Source organism: Scardinius erythrophthalmus, assembly GCF_964197995.2.
Source record: "Scardinius erythrophthalmus genome assembly, chromosome: 18".
Taxonomy (NCBI): Eukaryota; Metazoa; Chordata; class Actinopteri; order Cypriniformes; family Leuciscidae; genus Scardinius; species Scardinius erythrophthalmus.
In genome coordinates this window covers 8,778,925-8,799,397 of record NC_138238.1, presented here as the reverse complement: position 1 = coordinate 8,799,397, position 20,473 = coordinate 8,778,925, and the positions used below count along the sequence as shown (strand labels likewise).

The following is a 20,473-nucleotide window of genomic DNA, read 5'->3' as shown; positions in this document are numbered from 1 at the left end:
GTTCTAGAACAGGGTTCTCAGACTCGGTCCTCGAGGGCCACTGTCCTGCAGAGTTTAGCTCCAACACTGATCAAACACACCTGAGCAAGCTAATCAATGTCTTCAGGATCACTAGAAACTCACAGCTAGGTGCGTTTGATCAGGGTTGGAGCTAAACTGTGCCAGACAGTGGCCCTTCAGGACCAAGTTTGAGGAACCCTGGTCTAGAATATCTGTCTCTAAAATCAAGCTAAAGCTCTCAAACCTGCTATATGAAAGACATAAGATATACCTGCACAAATCTGAGTAAACATTGTCTGTTCAGAGAATAAACTGCGCATATGTTAACTTAACTACACAAATGAAGAAGAAAGTTATAGATATTCCTTTACTGTTATCCTCGAGCCTCAGAGAGAAATCCTTAACAGCTCAAAGAAACCGAGATACAGACTTGGAGCAGAATTTTTTTAAACTTTATACTCCTGTAATCCAAAAGGGAATTTTCCTTCCATTAAACTGAGTCAGCCTTTGGAGATCTTTTTTTATAGTGAAAACTGGAGCAAGAGTTCAAGAGGTGGGCCAAGTTCATCCATGACTTTGCACTTTCCTACCTGATCCCAGGAGAATGAGGGAACTCACCTGAGAAGTTTCTAGAAACCAGCATAGTAGTAAGAATGGCTCCCTGAACAAAGACAGAGAAAAATAGAGTGTTTAATCCATGGCAACAGGACTTTCAGCACTAATTACCCAAGGGATGAAGACTGGATGAAGACCCTTCAAACCCATTCCGTACCTTGAGTTTTCTGCGGGCATTGAACTTGCGCAAGCACTCCACAGTCTCTTGGCGATGCATCATGGACGCCACAGTGGACCGTTGCTGAAACGAGCAAAAAAAGATGAAGAAAAAATTGCACATCAGTATTATAGAGGTATTTGAACCAATTAAAGGAATGGTTCACCCAAAAAAGAACATTGTTTTATTATTTACACACACCCCATGTGGTCCTATATGAATTCCTACAAGGGGTTATTTTCACAATATATTTGTCCCTTTTCCAATTCAATGAATGGTGAACTTCCAGGCTTCAAAAAGAATGCAAAAACACCATAAAAGTAGTCCATACAACTTACAGTATTGTATTGACTTATTGTTGTATCTAAGTTTTCTGAAGTCATACGATAGTTTTGTGAGAGGAACACAGCCAAAAGAGAAGTTTATGTTATTCATTCAATCTCCTGACTGAGTTGCACTCGAGAACCAGAACTATGTCAGATTTGTGAACAAATCATTTCGACCTATGCATTTAAAAGATTTGAAATCTCCAATCCCAATTCATTGTAGTTGCAAAGAAAAGAGCAACGGGCACATTACTCAATTTCATTTTTCAAAATGTATGACATACTCAAAATTCAGATAATGTCAAATAATGACAATTTTTATATATAAGTGAACTATTCTTTTAAGTAACTTATTCTGACCTAAAACACATCAACTTATTCTGAGAGCTCAAATATGTGAAAAGTGACAATGTGAAAGGCTGCATTTCACATTAAACTCAATGATTCTTTCTTGCTCGGGGCTTGTGGTAAATGAAGTCTTCAGGAGAGATAACTTACGCAGACCCATGGGTGCTTGAGGGCCTGCTCTGCAGTGATTCTCTTAGCTGGGTTGATGGTCAGCATTTGGTTGATGAGGTTCTTGGCCTCGGGGGTGACCGTATCCCACTCCGGAGAAGGAAACTGTAGGGGAAAGAATCACAAGCGAATGTTAGATATGCAGGAGAATGCCTAGAGCAGTGGTTCCCAAACCTGTCCTGAAGGCCCCCCAACACTGCACATTTTCGTTGTCTCCCTAATCAAACACACCTGATTCAACTCATCAGCTCAATTAACCCATGTGATAATGAGCTGATGAGTTGAATCAGGTGTGTTTGAGTAGGGAGACAAAGAAAACGTGCAGTGTTGGGGGGCCTTCAGGACAGGTTTGGGAACCACTGGCCTAGAGAGCTTTTCACACCACAATACGTACTGACACACATACAGAGCAGTCTGCATCGAGGCCTAATGAAATTAAACCTGTCACAAGGCAGCGTACAGGATTCAATGAGTCACGCCAGTCAGTCCTCCTATAGTCGGCCTATTCGGCACGGCTGGTGCTCGAAACATGTTGCTTGCGCATTTCACACCTCATGGCTTCATTGCAGCCCGTAACTAGAGAAAATTGCAGTTGTAATTAGCCAATAAAAAGCTATGTCTGTATCAGTGTTGAATGTGTGTCGCACCTCCTCTTTCGGACCAGGAGATCCGTTACAAATCCTTTGTCTGTTCCAAGAAAACCTTGGGTAGGTTCCAGGAAGTATAATTTGTTTGCGCATCAAGCTGTGTTGCATCAGCTAAAACGAGCATGTGGATTGTACTTCGAAACACTGCAGGTGCTCATAAGCCCTTAAACACACTGATTCAGCTGCGCTTTTGGCTCAGGGCACCGCTAAAACATGTCATGGGTGGGGCGTTTTTGCACTACTGTGCGCTGCTTCAGCAAAGACAGCCACTCAGGACTGCGGACGGCGCATTCAAATGTGAACGCATGGCCGGAAGGGGCAGTGACAGAAGCTTGCAATGGATGATGAGGCACAACTACACCTCATTGATTGTGATCACATGACGAAAGGTTACAAAAGTACAAAACAGAGAAGCTCAGGGTAAGGTTTCCTATTCTTGATTCTTACGGCATATACTGTGTGACAATAGCAATGTGTCAACCTGTAGAGATTTGGATTAAGATTTATGCCATGGTACATGGTACCAACGTTACTGGGTGTTATTTACTTTACACGTGATAACATGCTAACAAAGAAAAATGCTAAACAATAAAGAGTGGGACCAGTCAACAGAAGGAATCATCCAATCAGAATTTAGAGCCAGAACTATCTTTATAATATTTATTGTCTTCTGTTATTACATTACCATGCAAAAGTTTGCAAAAGTTGGTAAGATTTTTAAAAAAGAAATGAATACTTTAGTTCCTCAAGGATGCATTAAATTGGTCAAAAGTGACAGTAAAACATTGATAATGTTACAAAAAAATATATATTTTACATAAATGCTGAAATTTTGAACTTTCTATTCATCAAAGAATCCTAAAAAAAAATTATCACAGTTTCCATAAAAATATTACTATTATGATAATAACATTGAAAAGAAATGTTTTTGAACACCAAATCTAGAACTTTTGACCGGTATAGTATTTTTGCACTAATTATTCATCATTATTCATCATATAATTTGGTTTCTGTGTCCATCAATTACCAAATACTAAGAGAAAAAAATCAAATGGGATGAAAAACCATTTCATACATCTTTATCTTCATTGACTATACTATACAATACCAGGCAGTACCACATTTATTATATAAATCAGGGGTCCATGCTCAGCTGAACATTTCCTTCTCCCATGTACAATGGGAAATATTAGTACAATGAAAATATTATGTACATATAATGAAAACTATTTGACTCTGAACATCAAAAATGATTATTTGAATGCCTTTAATTTAAAATGTAAGCATAATAAGAGAGTATGCAAAACTTTTAACTACACTCGTACTGTATGAGCACTACATTTTTTATGTCACTCCATCCACCAATGTGTTCTTGATATAAACCATTTTTGTGGTTGGGTTTTCAGCAAAAATAACTACATTGTTTTATATATTTTGTGAAAAAAGATTTGTCATATCGCCATCCCCTAAGGTGAACTGACCTGGCCTGACACTGTGACCACCAAACCCATCTAACAGTGTAACACACATTCACTCCTTTTTCACAACAAGCCACAATCATATCATCTCCTCCCTTTTATTTGACACATACATTTTAATGAAATGAATATCTCTCTGGGGCAGTCACTCGCTCCATGTCCTGCTAAATACATCTGAGGGTGTGAGACGGTGATGCAATTGATGGACAATTTAAAAACGCACCACACACACACAAGCAAACAAACAAGCACGTACACTCTGGGACAAGGCAGTTGTTTCTAAGCAAAGCCCATCTCTCTGCAATGCGTCAGGGAGGGCCTGACATAATCAATAACAGCACCCGTAGTTCTAAATCGCACCCAATCAGAAATTAAACAGGCAGTTGGACCACAGAAAGTGTTGCAGAGACCTTGTGACATCTGTCGTTATCAAATAATGCTGGAATAATTAAGCATTGAGCTGGAATTTTTTTAATTTTTTATATATATTTTAAAGTTAATATTTCTTTAAAAAAAAAATATATAAAATAAATAGAAAAATGTAATAATTCATTAAAGGCTGAATTTCATAAAATAAAAATAAAATAATTTTTTTTAATAAAATTAAATTAAATACCAGCTCATTGATTAATTGTTTGAGCATTACTTGATTGCGTTATATTTTATTTGTGTCTCCGAGCTTTAATAAATCTTATTTCTACCTCTTGGCCCATTATTGCCACCGGTTTAAATATTTATTGCACAGCTCTGCCTCTTGAATTTTATTCCAAGTGATTTCACAAATGTTGACAGGAAACGGTGTTAACGGTATCCTTCTGGGAAATTCCGGCGATTTTCTGAAAGGATGTAGAGGCCTTGTGATGTGCGGTCTAATATTAAACAAGCTTCACTAGACTGATTTATGAAACGACTTAATGAATTCACATAGACTGGACTAATTAGAAACAACCAAAAATATGATTTAAAAGTAAAACATGGCTTCAAAAATGTATGTAAATTTGACTGAAATGTGGCCAAAGGAAATGTGCAAGGCAAAAAGAGCTTTTACACTCCTAGTGAATGCCCGCTTTTTAAAGACTTGATGGTGCATTCAAAGACGAAGGGGTTTTTCGAGCGGCTGGACTGAACTACAGTCAGGGACAGTGAGAGAGTGTGGCTGCATTGGACGACAACTGTACTTACATCATAAGCTCCAGCCTTGATCTGCTGGTATAACTTGTGTTGATCTTCATCCCAAAATGGAGGGTAGCCCACTAGTAGAATGTACAAGATTACACCTGTGAAAGAAAGACAGAAAGGAGAAACAAGAGAGAAAGAAACAGTTTGCATTACAGTACGTTTATACCATGGTCTGTCAGAATACTCCATTCTGATTGGCTGGAAGATGAGCGTTCAAACCATGTAATGCACAGGTAGTTCCAGTTTCATTGAAGCACACACGCACACATAGAGAGAGAGAGAGAGATCAGAGATTGTGCTACACACACATAAACATTCAGGAGCACAGAAACTTGTTGTCAATGCTGCCCCAGGACTTTTAGAAATAAATTAGTTTCGCTACTGAATCGCTACATTATATTACCCAGCAAAGAGGTGGTAATGTTGCAGTTTTTAAAGTAATTAAACTCACAGCTTCATTGTAAGTAGAGAGACACAGCACAGATGCAGGTAATTCACATGCACATCTCTCTCTCTTTCTCTCTCAAAAATTAATTACAATAAATATTATAATTCAATCAAATAAATGTAATCTTACTACTTTACTACCTTATCTCAGTGTCTGATTTAAAACATGCAGAATGCTTTATCTAACGAGTCGTAGCGAACAAAATTAACTGTAATTTTAACCCTTCCAGTCAATTTTTGTGGTTCAAACATTTAACTTGTTAGTGTCGGCAAGTAACCATGGTAAAAGCGGGATAATCCAGGGCTAGATGTGCATTACACAATTTTAATGCACAGCGAGTTAACTTCCTACTTGTTGTGAAATACAATTCATATGACAAAGCAATACCATATTTACATCCAAATGGTAGTTGTTTTACATGGAACTCAACACTGTTGACTAGTACCTAATCATTTATGTAAAAAGAAAGTGCAGTTTGTTGGCTGCATGTGTTTCCTGCAGCCTGAAGCTGACGTACGTCCCTGTTTTCACTCATTATTTGCTTCATTTCATGTATTGCAAAAGATTGTGTTGACACATCCGCACTATATTTTCTGCTGAGTTCAGCATGCGACGCGCATCAAAAATAGGCTCGGCACTGAAATTCTACTTGCAGTGCTATGCAGCATGAGGTACTCGTGCAGTGTGAATACTGCAACCTGTTAATATGGGAAGCAGTTCAAGCAGACTGAATATGCAAGAGGTCTAATGATTAAGGACCCTGTTGAAGACTCACCACAGGCCCAGATGTCCACAGGTTTGCCGTAGGGATCCTTCCTCAACACCTCTGGAGACAGGTAGCCAGGTGTGCCAGCAAAACCTGAGACAAAACAGCAAACAAGTTGAAAAGTGACTATTCTTCACTATGAGTATAAGATAAAGTGGATGCAAACTGAAGACTCCTGTAGGCAGTGTAGCTCAGACAAATAATGTTCACTGAAATGCTAATAATTCCAAGCATGTGTGTGTGGATAGTTAGATGGATTTTTCCATTCGTCAGTACCATTCAGAGCCAAAATGCTGACGTGCTGAGATAGCTTCATCCCTCTAGCACTGGCAATGCTGAAAAAGGCTGGAAATAGGTGGGTTTTTAAACAGCTGCCCACTGTGGTATATAATTCTGTGCTGTCCAATCATATAGCTTGTATATAACAAATATTCCACCCACAGGGCTTTTCTCTTCACAAAGCTAGGCATACTTCAGTCAAAACAAGATGATTACCTATTTAAAACTAAAGAAAGCTGTACTGATACTTGATTGGCTCTAAAGCAGAATGGCAGCAGAATTACCCAGCCGCCAGTAGGGGGCCGCAAGTCCTGAGAGAAGCATGCATGGTGATTTAATCCAGGAAAGGCAGCTGTTGAGGGACATTTTCAGAGCTAAAGGATCTTTCACACACCAACAGGAATGATGTGTGAAAGCGAAACATGAAATGGGCAAAGATTGGCATTTAGTACGGACAGAAAATAAGCCTTTACGGCCATTACAATCCATTTCAGACTGCAGGTAATGGAGCGGGAAATGTCGGAACAACCTTTTAAGATAAACTGAACGGATTTTATGAGGGAATCAGCACAGTTGCGTAGAGAAAATGTCTGAAAAGTCCTCACAAATATAGTAAATCCTGTAAAATGTAATACACTAGCAGTAAAAATAAGGTATAAAAGTATTAATAAATGGGCAAAACAATAGGCTTATTTTAATTAGTGAATGCTGAAGTCAAATATTACTATTACTGTTGCCTATCAATCACCCAAAAAAGTTTTTGTGTAAAAATATATTTTAAATCTAAAACTCCCCTAAAGTTGTAGGGAAAAGATTTGGATAAGCGTAGTAATTCAAATTCTCTTGTGTGAGGTGCAGATTTAGAGCTGAAGTCAGAGTTATTTACCAAACCAGGCCTGCTGATCTCCCTGCACCTCGATGGCCAGCCCAAAATCTGCCAGTTTCACTGCCGCTCCTTTCATCTTACTGGCCAACAGCAAGTTCTCGGGCTGAGGAGGAAAGCAGATAATGCTTTTAACACACTAAACACTCACAAACAATTGAAATCAACTCCAAAAAGATTATTTGTGATTGACCGTGCCCAGCGTGTGGCGCAAAGCTGGGACAGTTCACTGGTGTTGAGATGAGCAACCAGACGTCACTTATATCTATATACTGTATATACACACACATATATTTATACATATATACAGTATATATATATATATATATATATATATATATATATATATATCAATCAATTTTCATTATCAAATTTAACAGTGGCATTAGGACATCCAGCAGTAGAAAAACATACAAGACCAACAATACAGCCACTTTTCAACCTTCAGCACCGTCAGTGTGAACAGCCATTAAAGAGAAGAGCATCCCTAACAGATGTGCAGATGAACAGGTGGTTTCACTATACCAGCCAAACCAGCTCAGCAGGATAGGGCAGATTTTGGAGGTCAAAGATCTTGAGTTTATACACAGCTTACAGGTTAAGCACATCTGAATAGAGTTTTCTTTACTACCACAGTTACGCTGAGCAAATATTAGGGTGGATTTCCTGTGGTTTTGTCAGTGCACCAAATTTGATGATCAAACAAAAACATGCATCAATATCCAGGATCTTCAAGTACACAACTGAGGGAAAAGGCCCAGAAAGATATATTAGAAAGAATGGAAGCCTTTAAATCTAAAATATAGGCTGGAAAAGTCGATTTCCTCTCCAGTTCTCGAATATACAACTCACCAGGCTTAATTTATTAGCTACCGCACATATATCTTCTCAATGCGTTCACACTCTAGTTCTACATTCAAGCACAGAATTTAAATGCGTCTGTTATGAGGATGCAGGGAAATTTATGCCCATAGGTGTGAATCTCTCGCTCTCCCTCATTAAATGCGCAGACTACAAATGAGGGATGGTGAGACTCGAGGTGACCCCTCCCACATCCCTCCGTCTCTCCGGCAATACCAGCAACAGTTGTCGTATCACGTTCTTCGCTATGGCAACCAGCCTGGGCACATCTCTGCTGCTCATCATTGGGCTCACATACACATGGGGGAGGGCAGTGTATGTGACTAATGCACAAAAGGAGGACGTGATAAAACGGTGCGTGTCTGTTTGCATTATCAAAGACACTGGCACTGTCAAGACAACATATACACACACACACACACACACTCATTTCATACATTCGCACGCACTGCAGTGGAGACGCAACGTGTGTGTGATGTTTATGCATGCACTTGATTCATATGGTAATATAATGAATTGTTTAACTAGTGCTGTTAAAAAAAAGAGTATTATTTCAAACAAAGATAATCCTCTGTACAAAAAGTCTTAGTATGTATTTGAGCATTACACCAGAACTGCAGATGAGTTCAGTTAGCTAAAGTCATCTTTGATTAAAATGAGGGGAATGATAAACAAGAGCAGGAATACTCTTGTATGTGTATATATGTGTGTTTGTGTGGTGCAGGGCATCAACATGGAAACCCTCAGAGACGGCCCGTTTGCCATGTGTGGGGTTGCCGTGGCGATTGGCTCTCGCTCACCTTAAGGTCTCTGTGCACGATGTCATGCTGGTGAATATGATTGACACTCTCCAGGATCTGATTGATGCACTGGCTGAAAAACAGAATAATAAATCAATCAGTGGCAGAGAAAGATCATAAGGATAAGTGAGGGGGTGAGATAAGGCTAAATATTGATTTAAACCTTCTATTTACTCTATTACAAACCTTTAATAAAGTCAGCTTCCTTATATTTACATTCCTTTCCATTCATTTTCCCTCTAAAAATTTAGTTTTTTCCACAAGGTTTTTTTCTTTTACCTTTTTTTTTTTTTTGTCGTTTTGAGAACTTGACACATTTAGTTTTTTCCACAAGGTTTTTTTCTTTTACCTTTTTTTTTTTTTGTCGTTTTGAGAACTTGACACATTAATTGAAGTTGATAAATTCAATCTGTTAATTAAAATAAACCCATGAAATTGATTACAGTAAAGTTAATCAACAGCCTGTGCTGGACAATTCAATTAAGCGAGTAAATTAAACATGACTGGATGATTGACACTACATATGTACGTACTGCTGCTACTTTAGCAGAATGAGCCAAGTCATGGGTCAAGTGTAATGTGACTGAGGCACATAAGATGAGCAGGGGATTGTGGGATAGCTGAGGTGAGCGTTACTCTTGGAAAAGCACCTCTTTCTCAGACAGGTACACACGCATTATCTCATCCCTCTTAAAGATGTAATCCTATAACAATGTTATAGAGGCCTAACCAGGACAGATGAACCAGAATGAGTGTGTGTGTGTGTGTGTGTGTGTGTGTGTGTGTGTGTGTGTGTGTGTGTGTGTGTGTGTGTGTGTGTGTGTGTGTGTGTGTGTGTGTGTGTGTGTGTGTGTGTGTCTGTGTGTGTGTGTCTGTGTGTGTGTGTCTGTGTGTGTGTGTCTGTGGCTTTGGTGTCACGCTGCAATAAATACTTAGTATTAATGTGAAATTATGCGTGCCTTTCTTTAGATCCTTATTGAGTTTGTTTTGAGGATGTGGAATAGATGATGTTAGGTCATGACTGTGTACAATCGACTTCTCTTCATAGGTCACTTCATAGGCAAAACAGATGGATAGCTATAATATAATATAATATAATATAATATAATATAATATAATATAATATAATATAATATAATATAATATAATATAATATAATATAATATAATATAATATAATATAATATAATATAATATAATATATAAAACCAAACGGATAGTTCCAATCCTTGATGATGATTGGTTGAGCCGCGTTCAAAACTGTGGTAAATTTCTCTACAAACAAAACTGTCTACGCTGTCATACAAATTACTGGCAACCATTCCGCTTCTGAAGAACTACATTGCTTGGCGGAAGAATAATATTTTTATCAACAGAATTACATTTTTGTGTCTGTGTGTTTATTTTATGAAACCTTGAGGAATAACCATTTTATAAAAGCAATAAGCTCCACTTCACATTGAGCCTAACAACGCCCCTTAGCTGTAATTTCTTATTGCTTAATTCACAATTTTTATTCACAAATTATATTAAATAATATAATATATTATATTATTGCTATATTATATTATATTATATTATATTATATTATATTATATTATATTATATTATATTCAAAAGTGCAGAGTTATAACATGTCCTAACTAGGCGACAAGTTTCCAGTTACAAGAAACAGGGAAGACATAGATTTGATCACTTGTCACTTTACTATGCTTGTTTATGACAAGCCACAAAGAATAAGGGAATAAGAAAAGTGGATTACACAAGATAAGAAAGCAGATTGAAAAAAGACTGTTGAGTATATTAATGTTAAATTAATAATTTCTGTAATTTCTGTGCCACTCTGGGAAACCTGTTTGGAATGAATGCAGTTCAGTGCTGCTTTTGTTAGTGTTGCAGAAATTATGCACTCAAAAGGAGGGGCCAACTGAGGGCAAAAGGATGCGTTTTTGTGCGGCACCTGTTGATTGACAGTTCTGCAACTCCACCATCATTAAAGGCTCTCAGTTTTTCTGCACAAAAGGGATCGTCCACTTTGTGCTTTTCAATCAGATGTGAGAGTGTGTGTGTGTGTGTGTGTGTGTGTGTGTGTGTGCGAGTGTGTGTGTGTGACCTGCTCACTGCAGGCTGCAGCACAGTAACCACAGCAACAGTAAATTGGAGAGCCCACCTTGCGTCAGCTTCACTGTAATACTCTCTGGCGACGATGTCCTCAAACAACTCCCCCCCAGTCACACTGCGGAATTAGAGAGGAAAAAAACCCCAGTGAAACAAGGGATGAGAGAGTGGAGAGTGTGCTGGGTTTTGGGCTAATTTGGTCAGCAGCAGGAGGCAGAACCGACATTTTATACTTCCGTAAACATGATCGCAAATGTATGTGATGCTGCAGTAAAACTCGCATGGCCCAATTATACTTTTCATATAAGTATATTATTGGATGCAAGGCCGCAATTAGCAATTTTACCATGGTAACCATAGGCTTTGACGAAATACAAGTGACAATGCAAGACGGCGGTGGCTATTACAAAGTTTCAGGAGTTTTACTGTAGTTACAATTACTGTAGTAACCTATGGTATTTTATCCGAAACTGGTAAATCTGACAACTGTTTGAATTGCAGTTATGCAAAATGCAACACTTGGTAGAAAATGAGGAAAAGAAATGTCAGAAAAAAAAAAAAAAAAAAAAAAAAACACTTTAGAAAAATGAATAAAAATGAATAAAAACAACAATTAGAATAATAATAAAAACAATTACAACAAATGAAATAAAAATAAAAATAGTAATAGTAATAAATATTTTTTAATTAATTGACATTATATAACTTAAAAGAATATTTTGCATTGCAATAAAACTAATTTAAAAATACATAAAAAATTAAATGTTATAAAATATTTAGTTCTTATAGTGAGAGAAAAAGAGAGTGAGAGAGATTATACATAAGAATTGTTTTAAACGTTCTATTAAAAGAATCCAAAAAATAATAATAATAAGCAGCACTGTTTTCAACACTGATATTAACAAATGTTTCTTCAGCTGCAAATCAGTAAATTAGAATAAGATTTTTTAAAGAAATCTTACTGGCCCCAAACTTTTTAACAGAATTCGATATTTATTGAGAACATTATGAAACAAATGTTGCTTATATCGCCAACTCACAATGGTTACCATGGTAAATTGTGAGGGTGGCGTGCAGTTGAAGTGCACAAGACATGTAACAGGAACATTAGTAACTCAGCATTTGTTCCAGATAAATGGAGTTCCACAATGACACCTGGGAAAATCAAAGTGCACTGGACTCTGGTTAAAACCAGAACAATAATCTTGACAGTACTAAATCGTATTTTTAGGGCCACCCAGAAACGTCTGCCCATTAATTCTGCAGGCAGATCCCATCAAATTGAAGGATATATTTTTGACACCCGGGAAGATGCATACGGGGTTGTTCTTGTCGAACATATTTCAGTTGCATTTATCTGCCTGCAGCAATGGGGTTTCAGACATGATTCATTGGAACAAAATGTCTTGGGTTTGATCACTTGTCCATCCTTCTTCAAAGAGCAGGAAGCCTATTACAACCATTGAGAGTCACAAACTTACCTGAAGACAGAAGCTATGTTATTTTTTGTATTATTTATTTACTAATACAGTATTTGGTCATATTTTTAATTAAATGAGGATTAATTTTAGTCAGAATGCTGTCTTAGAAGGCAGTTACCTACATAGGTAGTGAGGTAACTTCTTGGAACAGAGCCTATTTTATTATCATGTCTCAAGTTACAATACAACATATACTGTGTGTCTGTGTGTGTGTGTCTCTGTGTCTGTGTGTGTGTGTGTCATACTCACAGGTCAAAGACCAGGTAATGGAAGCCTTCTTCTGAAATACTTTCATGGAGCCGAACTAGGGTTGAAAAGACACAACAAGAGAATCAGCATTAAACAATGTCAGACACAGAGATAATGCATTATGAAAGCAAATGTTTTTAATGAGAGGGAAATCTTGAGCATTCCTCGCTCCATCACACAGCGTTCATAAAAACGTCTGATGAGAACATACAGCATACGTCCAATTACACGCTATTATAGTGACACTTACAATTATGAGCCACGTTTATAGACATAAAATAACCATAATGAGCACATGGCGAAATGAAATAACACAAAAAGAATCCATCGAAAAGAGAGATGGTATATGGATGACAAGCTCACTTGTGTACACAAGCAGTGTGTCACGTAGACAGTGACACACACCGAGTGTATTTGGGTGGGGGGTGGATGGAGGGGGAGGGAGAGAGAGAGAGAGAGAGAGAGAGAGAGAGAGAGAGAGAGAGAGAGAGAGAGAGAGAGAGAGAGAGAGAGAGAGAGAGAGAGAGAGAGAGAGAGAGAGAGAGAGAGAGAGAGAGAGAGAGAGAGAGAGAGAGAGAGAGAGAGAGAGAGAGAGAGAGAGAGAGAGAGAGGAAAATAAAGAAAGAGAGTTGAGTAAACACTGCCCAGAATAGCAGGAGCCTTATGAGAGTGCTAAGAAAAAAAGCAACATTGCAACTAGAGGAGGAAGAGAAAGAGATGGAGGGTAAATAACAGAGAGATTGAGAAAAATCTGATGTTGGAATATACATATATTAGATAAATTACTTCTACATTATTAGAGTAATGCAGCGAGTCAATACTCCTCAGAGTGATTGTTTGACAAGCAAGGCCCTAGCCTGTTGACACTGGTACTGCAAACATGAGCTGCTATCATGCCCCTAATTACAGATGCTCAAGTTTAATAAAGTCCTAAACATTCAGTCAGAGGTTAAATACCATGTAAATTGACATCTGCACACATTTAACTTGTCATGTTTAAAATAGGTAAAATAGGTATACCAATATTCAGCATCAAACAATGTATGGCAGGACTGGGAACCACTGAAGTTTGATTGGATGGAAACCATAGACTAAAAAAAGATGGACGACACCCCTTCACTCTCTTCCATTGGTGAAAAGTGAAGCCGCCAAAGTCCTAATATTGCGTTGACATCTTGCACAGATTTGGGACCTGCTTCTGCGCCGTAGTGAACGCGGGACCTGATTCTGGGCAGTGAGCAGGAAGTAAAGTCCAGTAGACTTCATGGGGTGGCGGGGTTTATGACCTATACTGGGACCAGCCACCAGGGGGCGATCGAGGCGATTTGGCTTCACTTTTCACCACCTGTGCGTCACGCTCATAGACTGTAAAAAAATATGGACGTAATGTCCGTGACGTCACCCGTAGGTTTCTGAAGAGCATTTTTGAAGCCTAAAGTGGGCGGAGCCGGCCGTCGCCATCTTGGCTTTGCGTCACTCCCGGATAACAGAAAATGGGCAAAGAGGCGGGGCGTGAGTGGACCTGAGGAGCCTGGCTACCTGAAATCACACCCACCTAGCTCGACGTGATCGAGTTAGCTCAGGCTGGGGAGGTAATGCTATATGCTACTGACAGTACCAGGTCTGCGACTGCACAGGGCCTCGCGCTAAAGTGACAATTGATGATGTAAAGCCAATTAAAAGTTCCTATTTTTGCCCTTCAAAATATTGTAATAGTTAAAAGACATGGCTACAAGTGCGCCTGTGTATCGTGATTCTGTACTATTCTGCTAGTTGAAAATGTATTATGCAGTAACTTAATATTACTCTGAGAGAGTGTGTGTGTGACAGTGATTTATGTGCATAAGGTTACATGTCAGTCACTCTTTTTTTAACGTTAAAGTCTATGGTCCGTCAGCGCGGCATCGCTCGTTAAGTTCGTAGAGAGCTTATTCAGTCCATTTTAAATTCTGATTTTGGCCGCCTCTCAAATGGGTTAAACCATAGATATATTATTGCCTATGTAGTTCAAGTAAATGCGCTAGAAAATCCACGCTCATTCAAGGATGTGGATTTATTGCATGGACGGAGAAGCGCAGACACCTGCAGGATTTCATCTGACGGTACATAGGCCTAAGCATATTATAATCTATCTGTTCCGTGAGAGCAGAACGAACGAGCCTTTATTGACGTTTTTAAATCTGAAAACTCCAAAAAGCAACGAAATTGTCAGACATCCATTAGTGCATGTTCACAGAGGAAAACAACTGAAATGCAGCGCTGGTTGTTCTCTTGAACGATACTCGACGACAACGACGGAATCCTAAGCCGTGGGCGAAGTAATGGGTGTATTAAATTGTATGGAATAATCCAGAAAAAAAAGCACAAAACACTGCAGAGATGGCAAGTTCAGAAGCTAACATTTGCTGAGGTGAAGTGACGGCTAGTAACAGCAGACAAACGGCTAGCATTGACATCAGCGGCAATCCACATGTCACTCAAACGTGGACACACCCTTAATTATGCAGAACTTTAAGGATTAATCAACTAAACGGATGAGTTATAAAAACATTCACCCCCCTCACAGTTGTCATGAAGGGTAAACTTAGCTGTATAGACCAAAGCCACATACAGACACCATGGTGTAAACACGTTTTTTTCTGCTGTAAAATTTGGCATTTTAACATGGGGGAGATACAGATTTGACTCACTTTTGACACCAGCCTCAAGCGGCCAGTCAACGAATTGCAGTTTAACTCACTTCCGTGTTGGTTTCAAGAGAGAGACGGGGAGGTTGCCGCTTGGTCACGCTTGATGGAAACATGTTAGTCTATAATATTGTATACTACATATATTGAAGGTGAGTGTTTTTTCAGTTAAAATACTTTGCAGTTCCCCTTTAATTTCCTCAGAAAGTGCAAACACTGTGGTGCCTTCAAATCATTGCTCTGTTTGTTTGATCCCAAAAAGCAACATCGGTTCAACCAATAGCATGATTCTGGAGGTGGGACTATCTGTTGGTTCAACCAATGGTAAACAGGGGAAGTGTTTGAAAAGACGGGAACCTGTTTGAGAATAATCAATTTTGTTTGGTGCCGAAATTACATACTTCACCTTTATTCACATTATTTTTGTAAACTTCTATAATAATAACAATAATAATTATGTTATTATTATTAGAAACTTGTAATTTCTGCAAATGAAATGACAAACTCACAAAAATAATGACTTTTAATAATAAAAATAATGATTATATGATATATATTTTATTATTATTATTTAATATTACAATATTGTCTTTAAAAAAAACACTTTACTGTACTTTAATTTTTTTTAAGTATTAAAAAATGTAATACTTGCTGAGTGAGTGAGGGAAAGAGAAAGAGATGCACATTGTGTGTGCCAACTGTGCCAGTAGCGATGAGCACTCAAGTCCTCTCTTCTCTTTAACCTTTCAGACTGTCTCTCTCTCTCCATCTCTCTTCCTTCATTGGCTCTATTGTTCAGCACTTATGTGCAGCCCAAGCAGAAAACATGACAAGCTGTCCACTTGAGAAGGGGCAACAGGAGGGAAAGTAAAGGAGAGAGAAACAGATACAGGTGATGGAGCAGGAAAAAGGAGATGGCATCGCCTGAGGCGGGGAACAGAGACTAGAATACAAAAACACACTGGATGGAAAAATGGCGAGAGTGGAAAAAAAGATGGAGGAGTGAGAAACAGAGAATGGAAGAGAAAGACACTGGACAGAGTGTGAATCCGAGGTCAATCTGGGACTACTTTAAAAGGTGTGCAAGATGCCAGACAGTAGAACTACATATCAGTCAAATACAGAACTGTAATGAGAGTTACATAACCATAAAACTATATACACATATAATATATAAACCATATACACACACACAAACATACATACAGTGCTATGCATAAGTTTAGACACCCATGCTAAAGTTGACTAAAAAGAGGAATAAAAAATCATATTTTGGAAATTGAACTTAATGCCTTAATTAAAAAAAATTAGGAAAAATCCAACCTTTAAGGACACCAATTGTCTTTGTGAATGAATAATGTATCGTAAATAAATAAATGTTCTTCCTTAAAATACAGGGTGCATAAGTTTGGACACCCCTATGTTAAATTCCCATAGAGGCAGGCAGATTTTAATTTTTAAAGGCCAGTTACTTCATGGATCCAGGATACTATGCATCCTGATAAAGTTCCCTTGGCCTTTGGAATTAAAATAGCCCCACATCATCTCATAGCCTTCACCATACCTAGAGATTGGCATGGAGTATTTTCCATAAGATCATCTCTCAATGCAAATCAAACCAGCTATTAGGCTAACTGAAATAAAACCATGCCAATCTCTAGGTACTGTATGGTGAAGGCTATGTGATGATGTGGGGCTATTTTAATTCCAAAGGATTTATTTTAATCCCTTTATCAGGATGCATAGTATCCTGGATCCATGTAGTAACTGGCCTTTAAAAATAAAAATCTGCCTGCCTCTATGGGAATTTAACATGGGGTGTCCAAACTTATGCACCCTGTATTTTAAGGAAGAACATTTATTTATTTACGATACATTATTCATTCACAAAGAAAATTGGTGTCCTTAAAGGTTGGATTTTTCCTATTTTTTTTAATTAAGGCATTAAGTTCAATTTCCAAAAGATGATTTTTTATTCCTCTTTTTAGTCAACTTTAGCATGGGTGTCTAAACTTATGCATAGCACTGTATATACATACTAGGGCTGTCAAAATTAATGTGTTAGCATTTGTTTATTTCCCATCATCCTTTAGCTAGTATTACACTATGTGATCAGGCTCTTATCCATGCAAATGCTTTAAAATTATTCAAGCGCGACAAAACACAAAAGAGAACTCCGTACCTCCAGTCTGTGTGACACATACATGACTCATGCGCAAAATGCCCAGTTTGTAGAGTATCCTTGTAAGCACAGTCTTAAATTGCTTAAAGTCTTAAATGAATGTAAAGAGTGGTGTGAATGCGTGTTATATCCGCGTCATGGGCAGGTCTTAAAGTGTCTTAAAGCCTTGGTGAGCATAAGAGACTTCTTTCAATAAAAAAAAAAAAACCTTGCTGACCCCAAACTTTTGAATGGGACTGTAAATTTAGTCAAATGCATCCAAACTTTTAAATTGTGGTGTACAAGTGAGTTTGTCACAGTGAGCATCTGCAGCTGTGTGTGTGAGTGTTTATGATTTTGTGTGTGTGTGTGTGTGTGTGTGTGTGTGTGAGCTGGTGGCAGTAATGAGTAGGACCGAATTAGGCTGAAGTATTTTTCACACAATCAGGCAAAAGCAATAACCTCAAAACATATATCAGGGATTGTGTTACAGAAACTTCTTGTCTTAAGTCTTGAGTTCCTTGCTGAAATCACCAAGTTAGTTAGTGACAGTGTACATTAATCAACATTCATGAATGTACATGTACCCAAATGAGCCCAGAGGCTAGTTTTCAAATGTACCAAATAGATAAGACAGGATTCTAGTGTTGGATGTTTCTGTAATACGGCCCCAGGGGTATAAATATGTAACACGGTACAAGTAATTATCAAATTAATATAACAGAATGTATCAAAATGTAGTTCTTTTTGTAGGAAATTTAATAAAGGAAATGGTTTATATGTTAATAACCATGATCCAAGTATAATTCCATTGAGACCATTTCATAAAAATTTTTATCTTATTATTTGATACCTGATTAATACAAACAAAAATATAAAATGAATCACAATGAACAAACCTCTAATGAATCTTTTGTGGTATAAACAGCACAAGCAAATCCTTACACCTCATACACTGTCATAGTGCCTAAACCAGGTGTGTCTTTCTTCATCTTCTTCGTGGTTTTCTTCCACTCTCTCGCCTCTTCTTTTGCCGTTCTCCTGAACTCATTGGCAATAATGATGGTATTTGGACTGAACTGCTGCCCACCAGCATCTCCCACCTCAGCACAGTTATTTATAGAGCTCCACTCCTCTTCTATCCCTCTCCATCTCTCTCCGCTGCTCTCTCCATCCCTCTGCATTCACCTCTTTCTTCGTCGTCATCGCCCCCATCTCGATGGCTCTGCTCTCGATAGCTCAGTTGTTTTCTCCTCATTCTATCGATCAGTCTCCCAATTTCTGTCTCCACTCCTCCCTCTAGTTCCCTCTGTGCCTTAATTTTCATTCTCCTTTGTTTGTGGTCTACTAAATTCGGCCATTTATTAGTTACATTTTTCCCCTCACAATCATTATTTTGTTCTATTGTTCATACGTTCCTCTAGACAATGACTTTTGGAAGAGGCTGTTCCACAGGACACAGTATTTTTGCAGCAAAAATACTTCAGCCTAATTCAGTCCCAGTCATCACTGCCACCAGCTTACACACACACACACACCTGCATATGCCCACTGCGACAAACTCACATATACACCACCATTTAAAGTGTTGGAGTAAATTATTCTAATGCTGATTTGGTGCTCAAGTAAGATTTCTTATCATTATCAATGTTTAGAACAGTTGTGCTGCTTAATATTTTTGAGGAAACCATGATGCATTTTGTTCAAGTTCAAAAGAACAGTACTTCTTTGAAATAAAAATCTTATGTAACTATGTAAAAGTGTTAATGTCTGTGTTAATGTAAATGTTAAACTGTCACTTTTAATCACTTTAATGTGTCCTTGCTCAATAAAAGTATTAATTTCATTCAAAAAGAAATGTACTGAACCAAAACTTTTGAACAGTATTATGTGTTTTGTAACTTTTTATATAAAAACGCAAAGGCTTCAATATTAGGTATGTAGACATATATACATTGTGAATAAATATTTCTTTACAAAACTATTTTAAAGGATGAGATAGACTAGAAAAGCAGCAAAAAGCTTGCAGCATAAAGTGCACGTGAAGCACCCCATGATGCACCCTTATGATGTTTGTTGAGAGAATGAGCAGAGCTGGAATCTAGACAGAGGGGTTGTGAACTTGAAGCTCAAATATAAAATAGTTTAGATATTTTTTTTTATACATTTTTTATTGGACACATACTTCAAATTCTCTCATTTAATAATACCGATAAAGGATCCAGTCTCTCTAAACCCCATGCTTTCCAATAGCCTACTCTGCTCTGATTGGTCAGATGACCCAGTCTGCTGTGATTGGTCTAACTGCTTAAAACGCTTGTCAGAAATTAAATGGCCATTACCATATCTAAATTTCAGCTCTAGAGGCTTCCTCAGAGCTTGATAAAGTGATATGAATGGTGTCAGTTTTGGCGTATTCATTTGAGAATTCATTCATTTGAGAATTGAGATTAATTTGAAACTTTTACATAAACAAACAGCCATATTAGACACAACATGAAAGGTAATACCTGAAAGCATAATGGGGCACTTTTAAAAATAGTCATAATTCAGATCAAACTCACCGATATTGGGGTGTTTGAGTAGACGACAGATTCGGGCCTCACGCTCCAGTTTCTGATGATCTGCAGAGGACAAAGAGGGGGAGAAAAGCAGGTTAGATATTTGAGGTGGCTGATGGCTTGTTCTCACAACTATAAAATGAAAAGAACACTTCAGCTGAGGTGCGAGAGGCTCTGTCTTCTCCTCTAAGAAGAGAGAACATTTTCACACAGGTGTCATAATTGTGACCAGCAGTGCTGGGGAGGTAAGGGAGGGAACAAT

General features: G+C 38.0%; 1 protein-coding gene across 21 annotated transcripts in view; it reads right to left on the bottom strand.

Moving 5' to 3' along the window:
- The window catches only part of camk2g1 (calcium/calmodulin-dependent protein kinase (CaM kinase) II gamma 1), an 84,715-nt gene that overhangs the window by 15,004 nt on the left and 49,238 nt on the right, over window positions 1-20,473 (bottom strand). For all 21 annotated transcript variants that reach the window (XM_081393380.1, XM_081393364.1, XM_081393368.1 and 18 more), the window contains exons 3-12: window positions 20,215-20,274; window positions 12,803-12,857; window positions 11,125-11,190; window positions 8,956-9,028; window positions 7,298-7,400; window positions 6,142-6,225; window positions 4,922-5,016; window positions 1,597-1,719; window positions 773-856; window positions 619-661 (exon numbers count right to left, since the gene is read on the bottom strand). In XM_081393380.1, coding sequence (XP_081249506.1) covers window positions 619-661; window positions 773-856; window positions 1,597-1,719; window positions 4,922-5,016; window positions 6,142-6,225; window positions 7,298-7,400; window positions 8,956-9,028; window positions 11,125-11,190; window positions 12,803-12,857; window positions 20,215-20,274 — 786 coding nt within the window. The remainder of the gene's footprint in view (window positions 1-618; window positions 662-772; window positions 857-1,596; window positions 1,720-4,921; window positions 5,017-6,141; window positions 6,226-7,297; window positions 7,401-8,955; window positions 9,029-11,124; window positions 11,191-12,802; window positions 12,858-20,214; window positions 20,275-20,473) is intronic.